This window comes from Vicugna pacos, chromosome 19, assembly GCF_048564905.1.
Source record: "Vicugna pacos chromosome 19, VicPac4, whole genome shotgun sequence".
NCBI classification, from domain to species: Eukaryota; Metazoa; Chordata; class Mammalia; order Artiodactyla; family Camelidae; genus Vicugna; species Vicugna pacos.
Genome location: NC_133005.1, coordinates 31,340,994 through 31,361,949, shown reverse-complemented (window position 1 = coordinate 31,361,949; position 20,956 = coordinate 31,340,994). Strand labels below are relative to the sequence as shown.

General features: G+C 46.2%; 1 protein-coding gene and 1 long non-coding RNA gene across 26 annotated transcripts in view; one reads left to right on the top strand and one right to left on the bottom strand.

Moving 5' to 3' along the window:
- PTPRT (protein tyrosine phosphatase receptor type T) overlaps positions 1–12,892 on the top strand; it is a 1,148,549-nt gene extending 1,135,657 nt beyond the window's left edge. For 9 of the 19 annotated variants that reach the window (XM_072944255.1, XM_072944253.1, XM_072944245.1 and 6 more), the window contains 2 exons: positions 1,417–1,552; positions 5,715–8,390. In XM_072944255.1, coding sequence (XP_072800356.1) covers positions 1,417–1,552; positions 5,715–5,777 — 199 coding nt within the window. In that variant the 3' untranslated portion in view covers positions 5,778–8,390. The other 10 variants (XM_031687817.2, XM_072944252.1, XM_072944246.1 and 7 more) reach the window with 4 other exon arrangements.
- Positions 1–20,956, bottom strand: part of LOC116284338 (uncharacterized) — a 316,577-nt gene that overhangs the window by 2,816 nt on the left and 292,805 nt on the right. For 3 of the 7 annotated variants that reach the window (XR_012061752.1, XR_012061747.1, XR_012061753.1), the window contains 4 exons: positions 5,215–5,346; positions 3,568–3,677; positions 1,398–1,608; positions 227–454 (listed from right to left, as the gene is read on the bottom strand). This is a non-coding gene — a long non-coding RNA (uncharacterized lncRNA). Of the gene's footprint in view, positions 1–226; positions 854–1,397; positions 1,609–3,567; positions 3,678–3,964; positions 4,096–5,214; positions 5,347–20,956 lie in introns of all 7 variants that reach the window. The other 4 variants (XR_012061751.1, XR_012061749.1, XR_012061750.1 and 1 more) reach the window with 4 other exon arrangements.

The following is a 20,956-nucleotide window of genomic DNA, read 5'->3' as shown; positions in this document are numbered from 1 at the left end:
AGGTTAAACACACCCTTAAGGCCCACCACCTAGAGCAAGCCCCTTCCTTTTCCCAAAGGATGAAATCAGACTGGAGTCCAGGAAGATGTGACGTGTCAGACCGGTGGGTGACGTCAGCCAAGCTAAGCTGTCTCTGCCCATCGCCCAGAAATTGGCAACTGGCTTCCTGCCAACTAACCCTGCTCCCCGCCATTCCCTCCTGCACAGTCAGGGGCACCCTACTCACCTGGGTCTCAGTCCATGAAGCTCTGAGATGCCTGTGTCCACTCACCTCTTCTGCTTAGACTCTGCTTTTTTGCTTCAGAAAATCCTGAACCCTCCTTCTGTGTGTTGTGGGGGAGGCGGTAGGGGTCCCTTCCTACTCTTTCCCACTTGAATATTTTTTAGCCTGCTTTTTTGCAGGAGTACCTTTTTATCCGTGTCTTCCCTCACCAAGGTGACCAGCAGTTTGAACCTAAGGAAAAAGCACAGAAGTGTTCTTCTTTGAGCAGGGACCTTGGCATCCTTGGAGGACAGACACATCAAAACGCAGGCACTGCCCAGTGAACAGAGGGCAACTGTCTGTACTTGAAACATCTGGTCGCTGGGTGTCCTGTGGATAAAAACATCTGGGAGATTGACTGAGGGGCTTAGTTTCTGTCCGGATGTTCTTTAGATGCAGACCATCACAGGAAATCATTAGTTGCTCTTGGCAACACGCCCAGGAGTTCCAAATCTGGCAGATTCCTGAAGAGACTTTCTGTGAAGAGTTGGAGGGGTGTCTCCATGAAGATGACTTATGGGGCATCAGGAAGGAGGAGTGACAGAGGGCCCTCTATTTTCCACATCAGTGGTGTCTTGCCTAAACCAGGGTCTATAAATAGAAACGGATCCTTTCAGGAGTCAGCATCTCAGACCCAGCCCAGCCCCACCCAAAACCTAGGCTAACGGATTATTATTAATAATCTACTGTCATCCTTGGGGGACGGGAAGGACTAGGAAGAGCATCACATACAACCTTCCATTGTCTTCACTGGATGTGTAGGTGAACCCAGAGCATCCTTTCGGACAAGGATGCAGGCACCACACACATAAAGGCACTCTATCTCTACCCTGGGTGTTTGGGTCACTGTCTGTGGCTGGCTGGCTGTCACATGCTCATAGAACCAAGGAAACCTCAAGGTAAGTGAATGCTCAGAGGTCATCCACTTCCCTGTACGAACTAAGAGCCTAGGGCTCAGACACAGGAGGTGACTTGCCCAAGGTCAGAACAGGTTCACAGCACAAATGGGATGCAACCCATTACTCACAGCTCAGGCTGAGGCTTCCCCCGCTGCCTTACCTGGCCTTTGCCAGGGCAGCCACTCCCCACAGTGGGATTAGTGGGTGCCTGAGGGGGACCCGGGAATCTGCCTCACCTCTTCCCTCCGTGTTTAGGAATGGGGGAGGCCGCAGCGGGACCTTCTGTGCCATCTGCAGCGTGTGTGAGATGATCCAGCAGCAAAACATCATTGACGTGTTCCACATCGTGAAGACACTCCGCAACAACAAGTCCAACATGGTGGAGACCCTGGTGAGTGTCCCAAGCCCTGTGCTCCGATAGCCGGGGCCACCCAGGGTCCCCTCGACCTGAAGGAAGCAGCATCACAGTCAGAACCCTCGGCCCAGGCTGCTTCTCCAGCCCCCACGGTCTCCGCCCTCTGCCTCCCTCCCCCTTCCAGCCTCACCAGCTTCTCTTCTGCAGAGCATTCCAAATGTTAATCTTGGCACACCCTACTATGTTTTGCTTTCTTCCCATTCCATAGGCAAGTATCTCTGGCTGACGGGAAGGGAAGCTGGATTAGTAGAATGTGAATTACGCTCTCAGTTCAGTCCAATCCTATTCTAATTAATTCATGACGACTTTCACCGTGCACAGCACTGGGCTAGGACACCGTGCAGAAAGGGGCGGGAAGAGACCCGGCAGGCCCAGCCCCCGGTGTTCAGACCTGGTGCAGTGACGGAGACCGCCCTACAGGGGGAACTCGAACAAGTCTTTAAACCCGCCTTTTGAGTGGCCTTACGCAAAGGGAGGGCCTAGCCGAAGTCTGGTCCGCGGCCCAGCAGCAGCGTTACGTGGAAGCGTGGGGGGGGGGACGTGGGCTCCTGAGCCCCAGTCTGGATTGACTGAATCAGGATCTGTGTGGACAATTTCAAGCTGACTGTTAGTACAGCTGTAGCTAAGGCTGTCTCTGTATCCGGTATCTGTAGACTAAAGGCGTTCTTCCCTTTCCTTTCCATCTCTCGCCTTCTCCCTCTGTGCTGCTCCTCCTCTCAGGAACAGTATAAGTTTGTATATGAGGTGGCACTGGAATATTTAAGCTCCTTTTAGCCCGATGGATTGGGGAACCTGCCGGAGTCCAGAGGCTGCTGCAGCCAAGCCCCCTTTTCTGTGAATGGCAGCGACTGGGCTCAGGGGTGAAGAGACGGCACCCTGCCCCACTCCAGGGAGAAGACTGGTGGTCCCGCGATCCACGGTGGGCTCTGCTCCTCCTGAGGCATCTCCAGTTGCTCTGGGGGCTGCTGACCTGAAAGGCCCAGGCTTCTTTTCCATACCCACCCCGCCCCAGCCATGCAGAAGTGTACCCATAGCAGGGCCTTGGATTTTTTCAGTTTCCAGACCTCTTGCTCCTTTCAAGTTTGTGAGTCTCGCGGCAAGCCCGCTGTGCGGCTGTGGGGAGCGGCCGGCTTCCGTCGGGAGGGAGGTGTGCTCTCTGCCACGCGGTCCTGGATATAGATGATCAGGCTCTGGGGATCACCACTCTGCTGTCCTCTGCAGTCTCCTTCAGGGACCTCTGGCCCCGGACACCTGCCCTCTGGATCACTGGGACCCTAGGATGCTTCCAAGACCACAGCAGAGGCCCCATCCTCGCACCTAACCTGCATGGGGCCTGGCCCACCACCCCTCCCGACCCCTCCCCCAGCCCGGGCCTGGACCTTCCATCGCTCACTGGCCTGACCTTCCATCACTCACTGGCCAGCCCCGGCACGCTCTGATTAAGGTTTTCTTTGCATTTTTGTGAAAAAGGACTACCTGACCCTGAGTGTCTGAGGTGGTGGCTCCTCTGGGAGGGATGAATGAGATTTGACGATTTTCCAAAGTGTATGTGAAAAGCCAGTCTCATAGCAAAAGAAGGTAGGGAGGGACGTTTGGCATAGCTCTAAGGAAAACTTCTGGGGCCTGTTCTCTCTCCTGCCAGTGTCCTTAAAAGGTCCCACCCAGGGACAGCACAGCCATCAAGCAAGGGAGAGATGGGTTAGTCTGAAGACAGTCCCTTTGGGGCAGATAGAGAACCAGCATCGTGTATAACCCAGGATCTCCAAATCTGAACTTCCTAGAGAAACCCAGCTGCGCTCTCAGGTCACCGAGGACCCGGTTTACACTTTGGTTTAAAATAGGCCACAGGGATCAAGCCTGGGGATCTAAAATCTTGCCCAAGGTATGGGTCAGTCATTGACCCATGTTGGAGCCAACATTTGTTCAGCATCCACTGTATGCCAAGCTTGACGTGTTCTTAGAAGCCCCCAACCCATGAGAGGGCTGTTTACCTGTTGTCATCTTCACAGCTGAGGACAGAGTCATCTTCCTCAGTGATGAAATTCTGGTTTCCAAGAAGGCAGATAATACACTGAGACTGACTTGTACTGTTTTCTTCATCCTTTCTCAGCCAAGCAATTATTTTATGGAGGGAAAATAAGGCCAGAAAATTCTGAGACGAGAACTCCACAAATGGAAATTTAATTATTTCTTTCTGATGCCAGTTTTTCTGGGAAGCTCAGAATTTCAGATATATTTTAGTAGCTCATTCCGGCTCCCCAGTAAAGCTAGTCCCATCTAAGTTTTTCGCCAGCGAGAACAACTCCCTGTGCCTTCAGGCTGTGAGGTCTGCCTGCCAGGGACACACTCTCTACACCCAAGTCTCTAGCTGGGGCTCAGGTACAGTACCTGGCGGCCCCAGGTGGAGGTGGCCTAGGAGCTAGGAAGCGCCATCTTGGGGGCTGGTCTGGCCCCAGACAGGACGGGAGGAGCACAGATTCAGTAACGCACAGCGTTCTCCCTCCAGAGCTTACGGGACACTGCGGGAAACTGAATGCACGTGTTACTGAGCCTCAGAGCAAGCTTCTGCCTAGGGCTTTCTAAAGGAGGTACCATCCATTCTACTGGGTAGAAAAAGGAAGAAGAAGTTCAGGCCAAAGGATCAGCATGTGTGAAGGCAAAGAGGTGTGAAAAGTCCTGCTGGGTGGGAGCAGAGCGGGCGGAGCTGCAGCAGGAGACGGGGCAGCAGCCGAGTGACGCGTTCAGCTCAGTGCTGGAGGAGGGTCCCGCTGGGGCCAGAGAGGCTGCCTCTTTCTTTCATCAGACACTGTGAAAACATTCCCTTAAGCGTATACTTTTTCATACCACATCTATTTGTCTGCTCATTATTTTGTCACTGGAACAAAACACGCAGTGGGTCAGGAGACGCAGCATCTGTGAGGAACTCAGGGTCCCTGCTCTACCCCAGAGCTGAGCACGGGCTCTGGAGCTGCCTGGAAGTCCGGGGACCCCAGACTTGATCAAGGGAGGACTCAAAGCAAAGGAGCCCATGACGAACCTGTTCTTTTTCCACAGGCCCTTCCCAGGGTTTCCGGGCCCCCGCCCCCAGCCCTCAAGGAGCCTGTGCCCAGCAAGGCAGCATGCTAGGTGTCTCTTCTCAGATCTTGGCTCATCCACACAGAAAGGGAGGATGGGAGGCGGGCACCATCTAACACAACAAACCCTAGGATTTATTCTGCTCAGAAAGGGGTGAAATAGCTGCCAGATAAGACGACAGTGGCTTCTAGCATCTCAAACGGCAGGGATCTGAAAGGTGACTGCAGGGAGAAGGAAACCAGTGAGAACTCAGGCCACGGTGGGCAACCCAACAAGGGCCAGCGATGGTTCCCCCAGCTCATCCCGCCCTGTTCCTCACAACGTGGCAAAGGCGGTAGGGCCGGTCTTAGGCCAGTGTACACAGGAAGAAACTGCGGCTGCTTCTGATGGACATGCCTCCCTGAGAGCCCACGGGGCACGCATGTGGCGGGGCTCGGATGAGGTGGGGCACCGGCATCTGCGAAGCTGGACTTGATCCCATCCCCAGGAAACCCCCTGAGCAAACACCACCCCCCTCCCCCAGGGCCTCTCCCCACTGCTCCGCCCTTACCGCGTGGGCTCACCTTTCACGACGCAGGAGCAAAGCGCATCAATGCTGAGTCTCCACACGGGCTCGCCTCTCGTCCCTGGGGTGCCAAAGAGAGTGCCCTCACTTAGTGCAGAGCCTCATGGTTCTCACCTCCTAGACATGGACCCTGTTTGGAGAAGATGCAAGGAATTAATGAAAGGCCAGGAACTGTCCCCACCCAGATGCCTGTCCAGCCTACAGAGCCTCAGGATACACCCTCGCTGTATCTAACAGTGTCCTCTCACCCTATCGGGTGTGAAGATCCCAGGGCCAGGGTGCCTCTGAGCTTCCAGGTGACCACAGGAGGCCTCCCTTTGTGGGAACAGAAGGGAGTACCTTGCTTTTACAGCCTCTTCTCAGATGTCACCCAAGCAGTGAGTGGCCTATCAGATGTCAGCTTTCACGTGGAACCAACAGACTCTGCTGGAGACTTGAGAGCTCACTGAACTCTTTCAACATTCCTAAGAAGTGCTTGTAATTGTTACCGTTTTACAGATGAGGAGACTGAGGTTCAGCGGGGGAGAGATCATTTGCCCACAGTTCCACCACAGCTGGTGAATGAGGGAGCCAGGATTTGAATTGGTTCTTCTGACTTCAGAGGCAATGTTTTTCCACCATTGCATCTCAGATTTTCCCATGGGGGGCTACCCGTAACAGCGGAGACTAGAGTGAAACAGATAACCCAATGGATCTTCAAAGCCCAAAGCAGACAATGATAAGCTTAAAAGTCCTTCAGTTCCATGTTTAACAAATCCCATAATATTCGCCTTCTACTCTAATTTAGATTGATTTTAATGCGAGTATATACATGTGGTTTTAATCCCAGCTCACTGTGATGGACCCTAGGGAATTAATCCCTGCCTGAGAGGCACAGGGCCTGGCCAGGCTGCTTCCTCCCGAGGCCAATTCCAGAGTCAGGCTCAAGGCCAGCTCACATTCCCCTAGGCAGATCCTTTGGTGTGGGGGTTCCCTGACCTCACTGTTCATGGGTTAATTTCAATCCAAGTCTTCTTAAGTTGGATACTGGAAAAAAACCCACTGACATCTACTAGAATTACAAGGACACGCCCACCTGGAGTGACGAAGGCTAAGCCCATCAAACCCTAAAGGGAAAGGTCAGAAGATGAACACACCCTTACTCAGCAGATTCCCAAATGTTGGGCCTTCTACAAAGCGGTGCCCTTTGCCCAAGATGCAATCACAGGGGCAGATCTGCGGACACACTTCACACGAGGGGCCTGGGGCTGGAAGCCTCCTCAACCACACATACCCACTGGGTTCTTACAACATGCAAGGCCCTGGACGGGGTGCCACCAGAAGCGCAGGCTACCATGGCACAGTTCATGCCCCGGCGAGACATGAGGTTGTGGTAGAAAGGACTCAGTCTTCAGTTCTAATCCAGCACAGCCATTTCTTGCCTGTAGCATGTTGGGCCAACCAATTAATGGGAAAAGATGTGAAAAGAGGAGTCCCAGCCACAAGGGGGGAGTAGGGAGACCTGGAGAGCTTTGGGTAGGAAAACAGGCAAAGCCAGGAAGTTAGGACCCAAGAGGGATACTCAGAACCTAGGATGCGTATGGACCACCGGGCCAAGCATGAAGTACACGTACTTAGGGCCTCTGGGCTTGTGAACACAAATCAGTGGGCCGCCTATGTAACTGTTCCAACAAACTCTCAGTGCCCACCTGCCCCTGTCTCTCCCACGGAGGATGCCTGCTGTAAGGTGTTCCTTGGGCCAATGCCTCCAGGGCAGTCTGGAGGCTTAGAGGGCAAAGTGGTGACATTCCAAGTCAGATCAGCCTTCTGAAGGCTTAGGCAGAACACTAGTGCCCGTACCCTCCATCGGCCTGCAGCTCATCAGATAAATTCAAGCACAGTTTGCTGGTCCCAGGTCACTCCTGTGAGCGGAACTGGGAGTAGTGGGTGAAACGTGATAGCTGTGAGGAAGACCTTGCTATCTGCCAGAGAAGATGAGCTGCCCACCTCAGCCGCTGTCCAGCAGAAGCCACGTGTCTTTAAAGGGAAGAAGGAGCGCTGCTCCGATGGGTGAGCTTTGCCCCAGATGGGTGAGGTGTTACAGAGCTGGGGCTGTGTTTGAACTCCTTCGTTCCCCAAGAGCACAAAGCCAAGCAGGTTGTGCTTGTTTTGTGCAGGTTGAAGCCCCCACTCTCCTGCTGCCTCCCCGCCACGCAAGCCAAGATGCTGCTCCAGCCACACATCCAGGGCTCATCCAGGCTGGTTATCACCAAACACCACAGAGAGAGCAGCTGCTCTGCCACAGAGCCAATGCCCACCAAGATCTCTGACGAGACCAATCCTAATTTAGACCCACTGGCCAGCAAGGCCAGCAGTGACAGCCAGAATCAGCAAAGGTCCAAGAAGGACCCAGAACAGGGTTTTGCTGACAATACACATTAGCTCTAGAGTTGAATTCGACCTTCCCTCCTGACTCGAGGCCTGGTGGGGCAGTTTGCAAAAGCAAAAGCACAGCGACTCAGCTGACACGTGATTATCATTGTCCCCAGTGCGTCCATTTCATTGCCAGGTAGATCCTGAACTAGCTCAGGCTACTCCAGGCTAACCTGTATTGTCAATCAGACTCAAAAGCACTTTCCTAGCATTTCTTTTCACCCCACTTCTTACCAGCCAATGTAAGGCAGAGAGTCAGGGCTTCTACCATTGCCTTGGCTACTGGACACGTCATAGCCCTACAAGGGCCAGCGTGGGTTCCCATCAGCTCCAGGGAGACGGACACTTTCATATCCACTGGGCATATGACACTGCATGAGACCTGGGTCTCCACACTGCAGCCTCCTCCGTGAATCCCAACGGCCTGCACTTGTACAGTCTGGGTGTTTGACAGATAAAAAGCACGTATGAGAAGAGAAAACAAAATAAATCAACTTTTGAAAAAAGCCAGCACTGTGCTGTCAATGTTTTTTTTTTCCTTTTCCTTTCCAATTCTAGCTTAAAAAAGCAGAAGGTAAATAATGTCAGGTCAATGAATATCAGATATATTTTTTGACTGTACATTACAGTGAAGTGTAATCTTTTTACACCTGCAAGTCCATCTTATTTATTCTTGTAAATGTTCCCTGACAATGTTTGTAATATGGCTGTGTTGAAAATCTATACAATAAAGCTGTGACCCTGAGATTCATGTTTTCCTAAGATATTCGCACTGGTGTCTTCCTGAGGTTGGAATGGGGTGAGGTGGAAATAAGTTGAAGCAGAAGGAGAAAAACCTTTTATGGACTAGATTTATGTTCATTTAATCCTCACATCTGTGATGCAAAAAATGTGTTACCCCCATTTTGCAGATGAGAATGGTGGAGGTTCATAAATATGAAGGGATGTCCCATGATTGCCTATTGCACCAGTAAAAGGGATGGATCTAAAACAGCTTTTCTCAAGTGTGGTCCACAGACTGTGGGCATCAGAATCAGTTGGTTAAACAGATACACTTTTAAGCCCCTACAGAATCACAATTTCAGGAGCTGCACATTAACAAGCTACCCAGATGTGTCAGTTAGCTACTGCTGTGTAACATACCACCCAAAACTCAGTAACCTGAAACAACAATCTTTCATGGTGGTCAGCTGAGGCTTGACTGATCTAGGCTGAGCTGAGCTAATCTCAGCAGGCCCACTCAGGTGTCAGCTAAGGGCTCGGGTCTGGGCCAGGCTTGCCTGGGACACCTTGGCTGGTGCACCTGTGCTCCATGAGTCTCTTCCCCTCCCCCTGGGCAGCAAGCTCACCTAAGCATCCATTTCTGGTGATAGCAGAAACGTGAGAGAGAAGGTGTGATCACATAAGTTGCTTTGAGTCATGCCTGTAATGTCCCATTGGACAGCTGGTTGCATGGCAGACTCAGAATCAAGAGGCAGGGAAACATACCTCACCTCTTAACAAAGACCTCACTTCTCAATGTTCCAATAGATGCTGAGATTAGGTACCAAATTGTTGGTGCCAGATGCAGACTTTAACCCTGTCATCTCAGTGTGTGTGGTCCACAGATCACCTATATCAGTTGACCTGAGAAATTTCAGAGCATGTAGAATCTGATTCAGGAGGTCCAAGATGGGTCCCAGGAAACTGTATGCTTAACAAGTGCCCCTGGTGACTGTCATGCATGCTAAAGTTAGGCAAGCACTATTCTGAATGCTCTTGGAAAGGGACAGATTGGGAACTGGTTTGTCTCCTTGCCCCCTAACTAGAGTGTGAGGCTGCCAATCTGATGCACATCATGCACACCCTCTCTACTTCCCAGCTGAGCAGACAAAAGAGCTGGAATCAACTCCTTGGAATTGCCTGGTTTCCCGAGTTCTTTGTACACATCCAGATACGAGTATGAGTGGGAAGCATGAGCCGTGGGGCCAGAGCCCAGGTTCACTTTGCTCTCATTAGAGGCTTAGAAACCCTGCTATGGTGCTTCCACCTAAGGGGCCTGTATGCAGTATCCCCCAGACCCCTGGCAAGCCACAGAGCTGGGGAACGTGCGCTTCCCAGCTTGGCTCCTGAGACGGAGAGCCAGTGGCCAGCCAGCTAGTAATCCTCGTCCCTTTGTCCTCGGTCATGCTAATCTCGCTTATTCTGCCTGCTATGTTTATCCTTTTGCCACAAATGTTTAAGAGTTGTTACTGGGAAAATAAAATCAGAATGAGGGAAAAGAATCTCACATTATCTCCTAATAACAAAAATACTCTGGGGTGCATCGTTTCCCCCCAAATGGAAATGCCTTTTAAAGAGTCATTATAAAAGCACACACTCCACTTGAAAGAACTCAATACAAAGTTGTTTAAGGCATAACATAAAAGTCACCACTCCTCAAAGAGATTTGTTACTATTTTTATGCCATTCCAGACCTTTCTGTGTATATATAAACATGCATAAATACTACGAATACACAGTGAGTGCTGGTAACCTGGCCACCAAGCCACTGAGTGAGTCTGGGAGGAGTGACTCTGATGACAAGCCACAAGGAGCTAAACGAGAATCGTAATCAGCGGCTGATGCTGCATCACGTCTTGCCTCCTAGAAGATACAAAGAAGCCCCAAAGAAGATGAAGTGGTTCACCTCTCCAGGTGGTCTGCACCCACTCAGGAAACTAGTCAGTCGTCCATTTCTCTCTCCTGGGAGATGAAATGACATTAAGAGAAACCTTGATGGGCGGGAGAACGGCAGGGAGAAACTTGTAGAGATGCATGCTTAAGGATTTTAGCTTCCATGCTCCCATCTGCTCAGAGCGCCCCAGAAAGAGACAGGGAGAGCGCGCAGCACACTGCCAGCTGAATTCGTACAAGACCAGGTACCGCAGATGCCTACTGCATCACCTCGAATATTCTCAACCTCCCCTCTTACCTCCTGCGTGGCTGTGGTGATGTTTCCAAGCAGGTCTGCAGGTTTCACATGGGGGCAGCCCAGGGTGAGAGTGCCCCTCAGACAGGCTGTGCACCTCTTGTTTCCTGCCCCACAGTTTCGGATGCTGTCTCCTGAGATGCCCACAGGAACCCACTTAGCACTCATCCGTGTGCCACCCAGAAATGTGGAAGAGTTCACCTTGGACCAGTCGGAGACTGGAGCCTGTATACAAATGCTCCCTCCTTTATTTCTTCTGAAGGCAGTTCTGAGCTATAACTTTTCAAATGGCCCCAGAACAAGCAACCTGACTGCTGTAGGAAGAGCCAACATCATAACCCAGCCTTGTATCACCTCTCCCTCCCTCCTCTGATTGACACCCACCAACCTCACTGCTTCTTGGAGTCATACTTCCATAGGAAACTCTGTATCGGGCTTTGCAGTTCAGCAGGACGCTAGCTGTGAGCCTGGACGTAAGCTGGGCCCACAACACTGCGCCCTCCAGCTGCTGGTCTGCAGTGGGGCCCTGCCCCGACACAGAGAGCCGCCAGCTTGTGATCCAAGGACAAACATGAACTCGGTGTAAAGTGATTCGTACGGAACAGGCCTTACACACGTCCTAGGCTCATCCGATGCGATGCGATGCGATGCGATGCGATGTGATCATTTTCTACTCAGATTTAGGAACAGGAGTTCTGCCATCTCGTATTTTTGCCGAAAATGGTCAGCCTGCCCAACAGTCAGTAAGAAGGACCGCAAGTGGCCGCACAGGCGCCCTCTTGTGAGCGCGAGCACAGCGCGGGCAGCTGGCGGGAGGAATGGGGAGCATCTGGACAGGGGACCCACGCCAGCAAGGCCAGGAGCCGCACACTCTCCCCCTCGGCCTGCCCTTGGCCGGACCTGGCTCCTGACTAACCGTGGAGGCAGCTCGCTCCTCATGGGGGAAAACGTGCCCAGAAAAGACTGAGGAGAGGGTGTTCCAGGCTAAAGGTAGGTGCAAGCCTGCCCGGGGCGGCTGAAGTGCCCTGTGCTGAGAGCACCCGCCCTCAGAGGCGGTGGGATGTTTGAACTGGCAGAGCAAGTAACAGCAATCTCACTTCCTCTCCTTCCCTCTCCTTCCCTCCACTGGGCTCTCCGGGGGCTCCCAGCTCTGAGCAAACTCAGAACTCCCCTCAGAAGGATGAGCACACAGGAGAACACCAGACACACGAAAAGATGCAAGAGTTCAAAGCAGGGGTGTGTGCTTTGAGGAATGGGATAAAGTGCCTGCCTATGAAACCACGTCCCTGGTAGGAAGAGGAACATGTTTTACAGCAAATACAAACACAGAAAAAACACTAGATATAACTGACTCCAGGAACTTTTTGTTGTTGTATCCAACCAAACAAAATTAGGAAAAAGGAAAAGGACAGAACAGCGAATGAGGAAATTATATAGCATTATAAAAGGATATTATAAAGAACTCTGGCTGCTAAATTGTAAAATCTTGATCAACTGGATGATTTTGGAAATGCACGAACATTACCAAAACTGGCTCAAGAAATAGAAAACCTGAGTCGACCGGTTATCTGAGAAATACTGTCAGTTATTTCTTCCCTAAAAGATTCAAAACCAGATACTCTGATGATTTAACTTGATCAAACTTCCAAACAAAAAAATAATTCTTACGCTGTATGTGCCATTCCAGAACAATGCAAATGAGGGAACGCGTACAATTCATACGACGGATATTATGACGCTACAACAGCACAGACGCCAAATCTGAAACACACACCCGTGCGCACGCATACTTCTAAAACTTCTAGACCAGTCATATTTATAAATGCAAATACTTTACTAAATATTAAGTATGACATTTAGCTGCTTTTCAAAAAATAATATACCATGTCTAAGGAAGTCAAAGACAGTTAAATATTAGGAAGTCTATAGTAGGTAAAAGGAGAAAGGCACGTAGTCACTTTAAATACTGAAAAAGCATTCTGACAAAATGTAACATCAACTTCTGATTAAATATTAATAGACTCAGTAAGCTAGTGATCATAGGGTACTCTGTTAGCATAAAGTTAAAATCGTGAACAGCAGGCATTACCAGAATTCACCCATACCTACTTCTCCATTCCATCCAGGGTAAAGGAAGATGACCCCTTCCTGCCCTCCCTGACATGAGTCGGGTTGTGTGACACGTCCTGGACAATAAGCTGGAGGAGAAATGATGTGTATCAATTCTATGCCAAAGTACTTAGCTGCTGGTGAGAGACTCTACAGCATTTTCTTCCCCTGCCTCATCCATCAAGGAGATCCTTGACTCCAGATGGTGCAGCCACAGGCTGGGGGAGCCCCCAGCCTGGATCACTGAATCACCATGTGGAGGACGGTTGCTCCTGGGAGTTACTGGGACCTACAGAACTTTGTGGTACTTAGCTACTGAGTGTTTGGAGTTCTGTATTACTACAGAATGCCTAATATAAATAGCCAAAGTTTTAAATAATAGAGAAAAATTAAGTGTATTTCCACTGAAGTCATGAATGCCTGCATTGTTGCTATTATTTTAATATTTTTGGCTAATGCCAATGCAACTGATGCAATTAGGCAAGGGAAAAAAAAAACCAGACTGCTGTTACGGTTACATTGCTGTGTAACAAATTAACCCCAAATAACTATTTTTCTTTTGTTCATGATTTTGTGGGTCAGAAATTCAGGGAGGGGACATCTGGCCAGTTCTTACTTAGGGTAATCATGGCCAGATGTCAACTAGGGCTGCAGTCATCTTTCAGCCTTGACTGGGCTGAATGTCCTAGATGGTTCATGAACTTGGCTGCTGTTGATGCTGTATGTTGGCTGGAAGGTCACCTATCAACTAAGGTGTCTACATGCTACCTCTCCAACACAGCTGTCTCAGGGTAATCAAACTCATTACACTGCCTTCACCCAGAGTATCTTACTAGATTCTGGTGGAAACTGAGTGACCCGACCTGGCCTTTTAACTTCCAAAGCATCGTTTCTGTTGGATTCCATTGGTGTAAGGAATTCACTGAGATCACCCCTGATTTAAAAGAAGAAGACATACACTCATTCCCTATAAAAGGAGTGTCAAAGAATGTGCATACATGTTTTTAAATGGCCACAATTACTTTGAATGATGACTCAAAATTATCACAATCAATTATATATGATTAGGAACTAGGACAGAGGTATGGCCAAGATGGAAAAATAGAAAGATCCTGAACTCACCTCTTCCCATGGGCACACCAAGTCACAATTACTTACAGAGCAACGATCTATGAGAACAACCTGAAGACTAGCAGAAAAGATTTTCCACAACTAAAGATATAAAGGAGGAATCACGACGAAAAGTGTAGGAGGGGCAAAAGGGCAACATAGTCAGGACCCACACCCGCCAGACTGGCAATCCCAAAATCACAGTTGCAGAAGTCCTCCCCAGAGGGTGAGGGGTCGGGGTCCCACACATCAGGCTTCCCTGCCCCAGGGTCCTGCGCCAGGAATACGAGCTCCCAGAACACCTGGCTTTGAAGTCCAGCAGGGCTTCCATCCGGGAGAGCTGGAGGGCTATAGGAAACAGACTCCACTCTTAAAGGACGCGCACAGGATTTCACACTCTGAGTCCCAGCACAGAGGCAGCAGTTTGAGTGGATCTGGGTCAGACCCACTTGTTCTTAGGAAGGCAACTGGGACCCCCCCTGGAAACAGAGACACCGGCAGCAGCCATTTTTGGCAGCTCGTTCTACCGTGATGACACCAAAACTGGCAAGCACGATACTGGAATCCTCCTTCCAGACTATTATCATCGCCAGGGACTTACCTGCCCACCAACAGGCCAGCACTAGCCCCGCACCCCCAGGGCAGCGCACCCAGCCACATGGGGACCTAGCTCTGCCCAGCAGTGAGTCTGCACCAGCCCTGGGAACTCCTCAGCTGTACACCCAACTGCACAGGAAGTCTACCTCCCCCTTTGGCAGGCCCACAACCACTGCACAAAGCAGGACCTCTTAGTCACCGGGGTGGGAGGCCAGCCCCACCTACCAGAGCCCCACAGTAGTCAGCCCCACCACAACAGAAGGACCATGCAGCCTACACAAGAGGCACCCCTAGAGCATACAGCTCTGGCAACAATAGGGGGGTGTGCTACTGGACCCCATGGGACATCTCCTACATAAGGCCACTTCTCCAAGATCAGGAAACGTAACTGACATGCCAAATATATAGAAACAGACACAAAGAATTAGGCAAAATGAGGAGACAGAGGAATATGTTCCAAGTGAAGAAATAAGACAAAATTACAGAAAAAGAAATACATGAAGAAGAGAGGAGCAATCTACCCAATTAAGTTTCAAAATAATGATTATAAACAAGTTCACAGAACTCAGGAAAGAATGGATAAACAAAGAAAATTTCAACAAACAGTTATAAAATATAAAGAACAAAACATATAGGAGACAATAACTAAAATAAAAAATACACTAGAAGGAATCAACAGTAAATTTGATGATACAAGGAATGGATAAATAATCTGGAAGACAAAGTGGTAGAAATGACCCAAGCTGAACAGAAAAACAGGAAAAAAAATTAAAATAATGGAGAATAGCTTGGAGACCTCCAAGACAACATCAAATGTACTAACATTCACATTATAGGTGCCCCAGAAGAAGAGAGAAAAAAGGGGGCAGAGAACTCATTTGAAGAAATAATTGCAGAAAAATTCCCTAACCTGGGGAAGGACACACACACCCATTTCTAGGAAGCAGAGAGAGTCCCAAATAAGGTGAACCCAAAAAGGTCCACATATTATAATTAAAAGAATCATAAGAGACTACCACAATTATACACCAACAAAGTAAACAACCTAGAAGAAATGAATAAATTCCTAGAAATGTACAATATTCCAAGAATAAATTAGGGAGAAATAGAAAATATGAACAGACTAATTACCATTAACGAAACAGAATCAGTAAAAAAAAAAAAAAACTCCCAACAAACAAGTCTAGGACACAGCTTCACAGGTGAATTCTACCAAACATTTAAAGAAGAATTAATACCCATCCTTCTCAAACTACTCCAAAAAAAATTGAAGAGTGCTTCAGAACTCATTCTGAAGGCCTGCATCATCCTGATACCAATATCAAAGATGCCACCAAAAAAGATGAACATAAATGCAAAAATCCTCAACAAAATATCAGCAAACCAAATTCAATAATACATTAAAAGACTCATACACCATGATCAGGTAAAATTTATCCCAGAGATGCAAGGGTTGGTCAATATCTGCAAATAAATAGATACAACACACCACATTAACAAATTAAAGAAAAAAAATCAGATGATCATTGCAATAGATGCAGGAAAATGTATTGACAAAATTCAGCATCCATTTATGATTTTGAAAAACTCTCAACAAAGTAGGTATATGGGAATATACTTCAATGTAATAAAGACCATTTATGATAAATCCACAGCCAACATCATACCCTATAGTGAAAAGGTGAGAGCATTTTCTCTAAGATCAGGAACAAAACAAGCATGTCCACTCTCGCTACTTTTATTCAACATAGTATTGGAAGCTCCTCTAGCCACAGCAATTAGAGAAGAAAAAGAAATAAAACACATTCAAAATGAAAAGGAACAAGTAAAACTGTCATTGTTTGCAGACATGTACTATATAGAGAAAACCCTAAAGACACCACCAAAAACATATAGTTAATAAATGAATTCAGTAAAGATGCAGGATACAATATTAATACACAGAAATCTACACACTAATAACAAACTATCAGAAAGAGAAATTAAGAAAACAGTCCCATTTATAATAGCATCAAGAAGAATAAAATACCTAGGAATAAATCTAATCAAGGAGGTAAAAGATTTGTACTCTGACAACCATAAGACACTGATGAAAGAAACTGAAGACAATTAAACAAATGGAAAAGCTAAGGAGTGAAAGAATTAATATTGTTAAACAACCATACTACCCAAGGCAATCTACAGATTCAACTGTAATCCCTCTCAAAATGCCAATTGCAATAGGAACAAATAGTCCTAAAATTAGAAAGAGTAATAAAGCGGGAACATTGCACTCCTGATTTAAAACTATACTACCACTGCACTGAAATACTATGGTATTGACACAAAAACAGACACATAGGTCAATGGAATAGAAATAAACCCTTGCTTATACAGTCAATATATCTATGACAAAGGAAGCTAGAACATACAATAGGGAAAAGACATCCTCTTCAATAACTGCTGTCAGGAAAACTGGACAGCAACATGCAAAAGAATGAGACTGGACTACTTCTCCTCATATATAAAAATAAACTCAAAATGGATTAGAGACAAATGTAATTCTTTTTTACTGTATAGTATTTAATCAACATAATTTTATAATCTATACAGAATTGAATACAAAGTACAACAAATTATTTTCAATTCTTTGCAAAACTGCATCCAGTACAACTTGCCAATTGGGTGTAGCATTCTACAAATAGGGCTACACACCATGATGTGAACTGATTATTGTCTTTCCAAAGAAGTGGAAAGATAGCCCATGTTCTTGGATTGGAAGAATTAAATATTATTAAAACGGCCATACTCCCTAAAGCAATCTATAGATTTAATGTGATCTCTATCAAATTACCCATGACATTTTTTTTGACAGAACTAGAACAAATAAACCTAAAATTTGTGTAACCACAAAAGACCCAGAATTGCCAAACCAATCCTGAGGAAAAAGAACAAAAGCATAATCCTCCCAGACTTCAGACAATAATACAAAGCTACAGTGATCAAAGCAGCATGGTATTGGCACAAAAACAGACATACGGACCAACGGAACAGAACAGACAGTGCAGAAATAAACAAACACACCTATGGTCGGTCAATCAATCCTTGACAAAGGAGGCAAAAATATACAATGGAGAAAAGACAGCCTCTTCAGCAAGTGGTGCTGGGAAAGCTGGACAGCCACATGTAATCAATGAAGTTAGAACACTCCTCACACTATACACAAAAATAAACTCAAAATGCCTTAAAGCCTTACAGATAAGACATGACACCATAAACCTCCTAGAAGAGAACACAGGAAAAACATTCTCTGACATAAACTGCAGCAATGTTTTCTTAGGTCAGTCTCCCAAAGTAAAAGAATAGAAGCAAAAATCAACAAATGGGACCTAATCAAACTTACAAGCTTCTACTCAGCAAAGGAAACCATAACAAATGAAAAGACAACCTATGGAGTGGGAGAAAATATTCACAAATGATACAACTCACCAGGGCTTAATTTCCAAAATATACAAACAACTCATATAGCTCAATATTAAAAAACAAACAATCCTATTAAAAATCGGCAGAAGACGTAAACAGATATTTCTCCAAAGAAAACATACAAAATGAGCAACAGGCACATGAAAAGATGCTCAACACCACTAATTATGAGAGAAATGCAAGTCGAAATTACAATGAGGTATCACCTCACACTGGTCAGAATGGTCATCATCAAAAAGTCCACAAATAATAAATGCTGGAGAGAGTGTGGAGATAAGGGAACCCTCCTACACTGTTGGTAGGAATGTAAATTGGTACAATCATATGGAGAACAGTAAAGAGGTTCCTTAAGAAGCTAAAAATAGAGTTACCATATGATCCAGCAGTTCCACTCCTGAGCATATATCCAGAAAAGACAAAAACTCTAATTTGAAAAGATATATGCACCTCAATGTTCACAGCAGCATTATTCACAATAGCCAAGACATGGAAGCAAGCAACCTAAATGTTCAACAGATTAATGGATTAAGAAGATGTGGTGTATAGATCTATACACACACACACACACACACACACACACACACACACAACGAAATACTACTCAGCCATAAAAAATGAAATAATGCTATTTGTCACAACATGGATGAACTTAGAAATGATCATACCAAGTGAAGTAAGTCAGACAGAGAAAAACAAGTATCATGCGATATCACTTATATGAGGAATCTAAAAAGAATGGTATAAGCAAATTTACTTACAAAACAGAAACAGACTCACAGACATAGAAAACAAACTTACTGTTACCAAAGGGAAAAAGGGAGGGAAGGATAAATTAGGAGTTTGGGATTAACAGATACACACTCCTATATATAAAATAGATAAACAACAAGGACCCACTGTATAGCACAAGGAACTATATTCAGTATCTTGCAATAACCAAAAGAATCTGAAAAAGAATATATATGTAACTGAATCACTTTGCTGTACACCTGAAACTAACACAACATTGTAAATTAACTATACATCAATAAAAAAGAAAGATATGGTACACACATATGCACACAAAAGAACATACATATGTATACACACAATGGGTTATTACCCAGCCACACACAAAATAGAAATTATGACATTTGCAACAACATGGATTGATCTAGAGGGTGTTACACTAACTGAAATAAGCTAGACAAAGACAAATATCAAATGATCTCACATGTGAAATCTGAAAAACAAAACGAACAAAACAAAACCAAAGAGACTCACAGATACAGAAAACAGGTGGTTTCCAGAGGAGAGTCGGGGAGAGGGATGGGCAAAATAGTGAAACAGGATTAGGAGATAACAGATTAAAGCAAAGTTTTCATATATTTATTTGTCTTTTACTGATGAGCAATAAGTCCATTTTCAAAAACTTCAAAAAAAAAAGGAGGTACAAACCTCCAGTTATAAAATAAATAAGGCACGGGGACGTAATATGCAGCATGAGGAATGTGGTCGATAATGTTGTAATAACTTTGTATGGGGACAGACGTTTATTAGACTTATCATGGTGACTACTTCATAATGTACGCAAATGTCAGATCACTGTGCAGTCCACCTGGAACTAACATAATATTGTATGTCGACTATATTGCAAATAGCAAATGTTACAAAAAGGATATTCAGTAGAGGTATAGGTTGTAAGTATGTAAAATAAATGGTTTCCATATTCACAGAGAATAAACCAATGAATTAATTTATTCATTAATACAGCATCAATTACATGTTAGAGAACATAATGAGAGAGAAAGACTGTATTCACAATAGCAGCATAAAGTATAAACCTAAGAATAAACTTAAGAAGTGTGCAGGTCCCACATAAAGAGAACTACAGAACTCGGTCTCAGGACCCAAACGGAGATGAGAATAAACGAAGAGGTGCAGGAGGTGGTCAGAGTAACTATAGCTAAAGTGCCAATTCCAGCAACAGTCAAAGAAGGTAATTCCACTTGAATCAAAATCCGTATTCGCCTTTTAGTAAGTAACTTGAAAAAATCATTTTAAAGCTTATCTGAAAAAAAATTACATACAAGAATAACCAAACAACTTCGAAACGAGCTACAATAATTAAAAGTACGTGGCACCAAGAGCAGGAACACAATCTGATCAGTTCCTTGGAGTTTCTTGTCACACTTGATATTGGGAAGGCAAGTTTTACATCCGTTAAGATACAACCTGAATAAAACTGGTTTGATATCATCAAGTCTCCACGGAACAAAAGCAAGAGAAAATGAGAGGGGAAACTCTCTTACAAGCCTCAGAGCAGAGTGTTTGCTGTCTTTGGGGATAGTTTGATTCAATGCATTTTATTCTATGCGGTACAGTCTGACACCTAACGTGTTCAATCATTTCTTTGCTTAATTTTTTTAATCACACAACTAATACATAAATATATCCTCCTAGTAAAATAATCAAAACATTACTGATCAAGTCAGGCTGTCTGTGGCCTCTAAGGATCCCTAATTCCCAATCCCTCCTCGGGAGAAATTGGAAAGGCTTTGGTCCATCTTACTACTACCAGCCTTCTCACTTCTCCAGGCAACCATGAGGGCCCATAGATTAAAATCAAGGAAAAGAAATTGCTTTATCTGGTTGAGAACATCCCACTTGAAAGGCAGAAGCAAGCAGAAGAGGACTAGCTTTCACATACTGACCTGTGGATGGGAATGGTGGGTAAAGCTTGCCCCTGGATTTATGCTCTGTTCTACTAGTAATTTCAGCAGATTCTATGCAAAAGAAGCAGCTGGGTGTAGAATTTTCCTTGGAGGCAAACACATCTGTCTGAGAGTGGCCTTGGAAGCCATCAGCCATCACTAATGGCTCCAAGTAGGGCCCCAAGGGGCAAACCAGACAGCTCTGACATCCAGCTCCCCAGAGATAATGAATTCTGCCCCCCAGGCTGTGGAATAAATGCAAGCTAAGAGATCCTCAGAGAGGCACCATATGTCCAAACAGACTGTGGGTGCCTTTGGAGGAGAAACGTGTTAAAGCAATTCACGTCCTGTTAGAACCAGAAAGACAAAATGTGCTGGTCACAAGAGCCAAAAAGGGTCATATAACA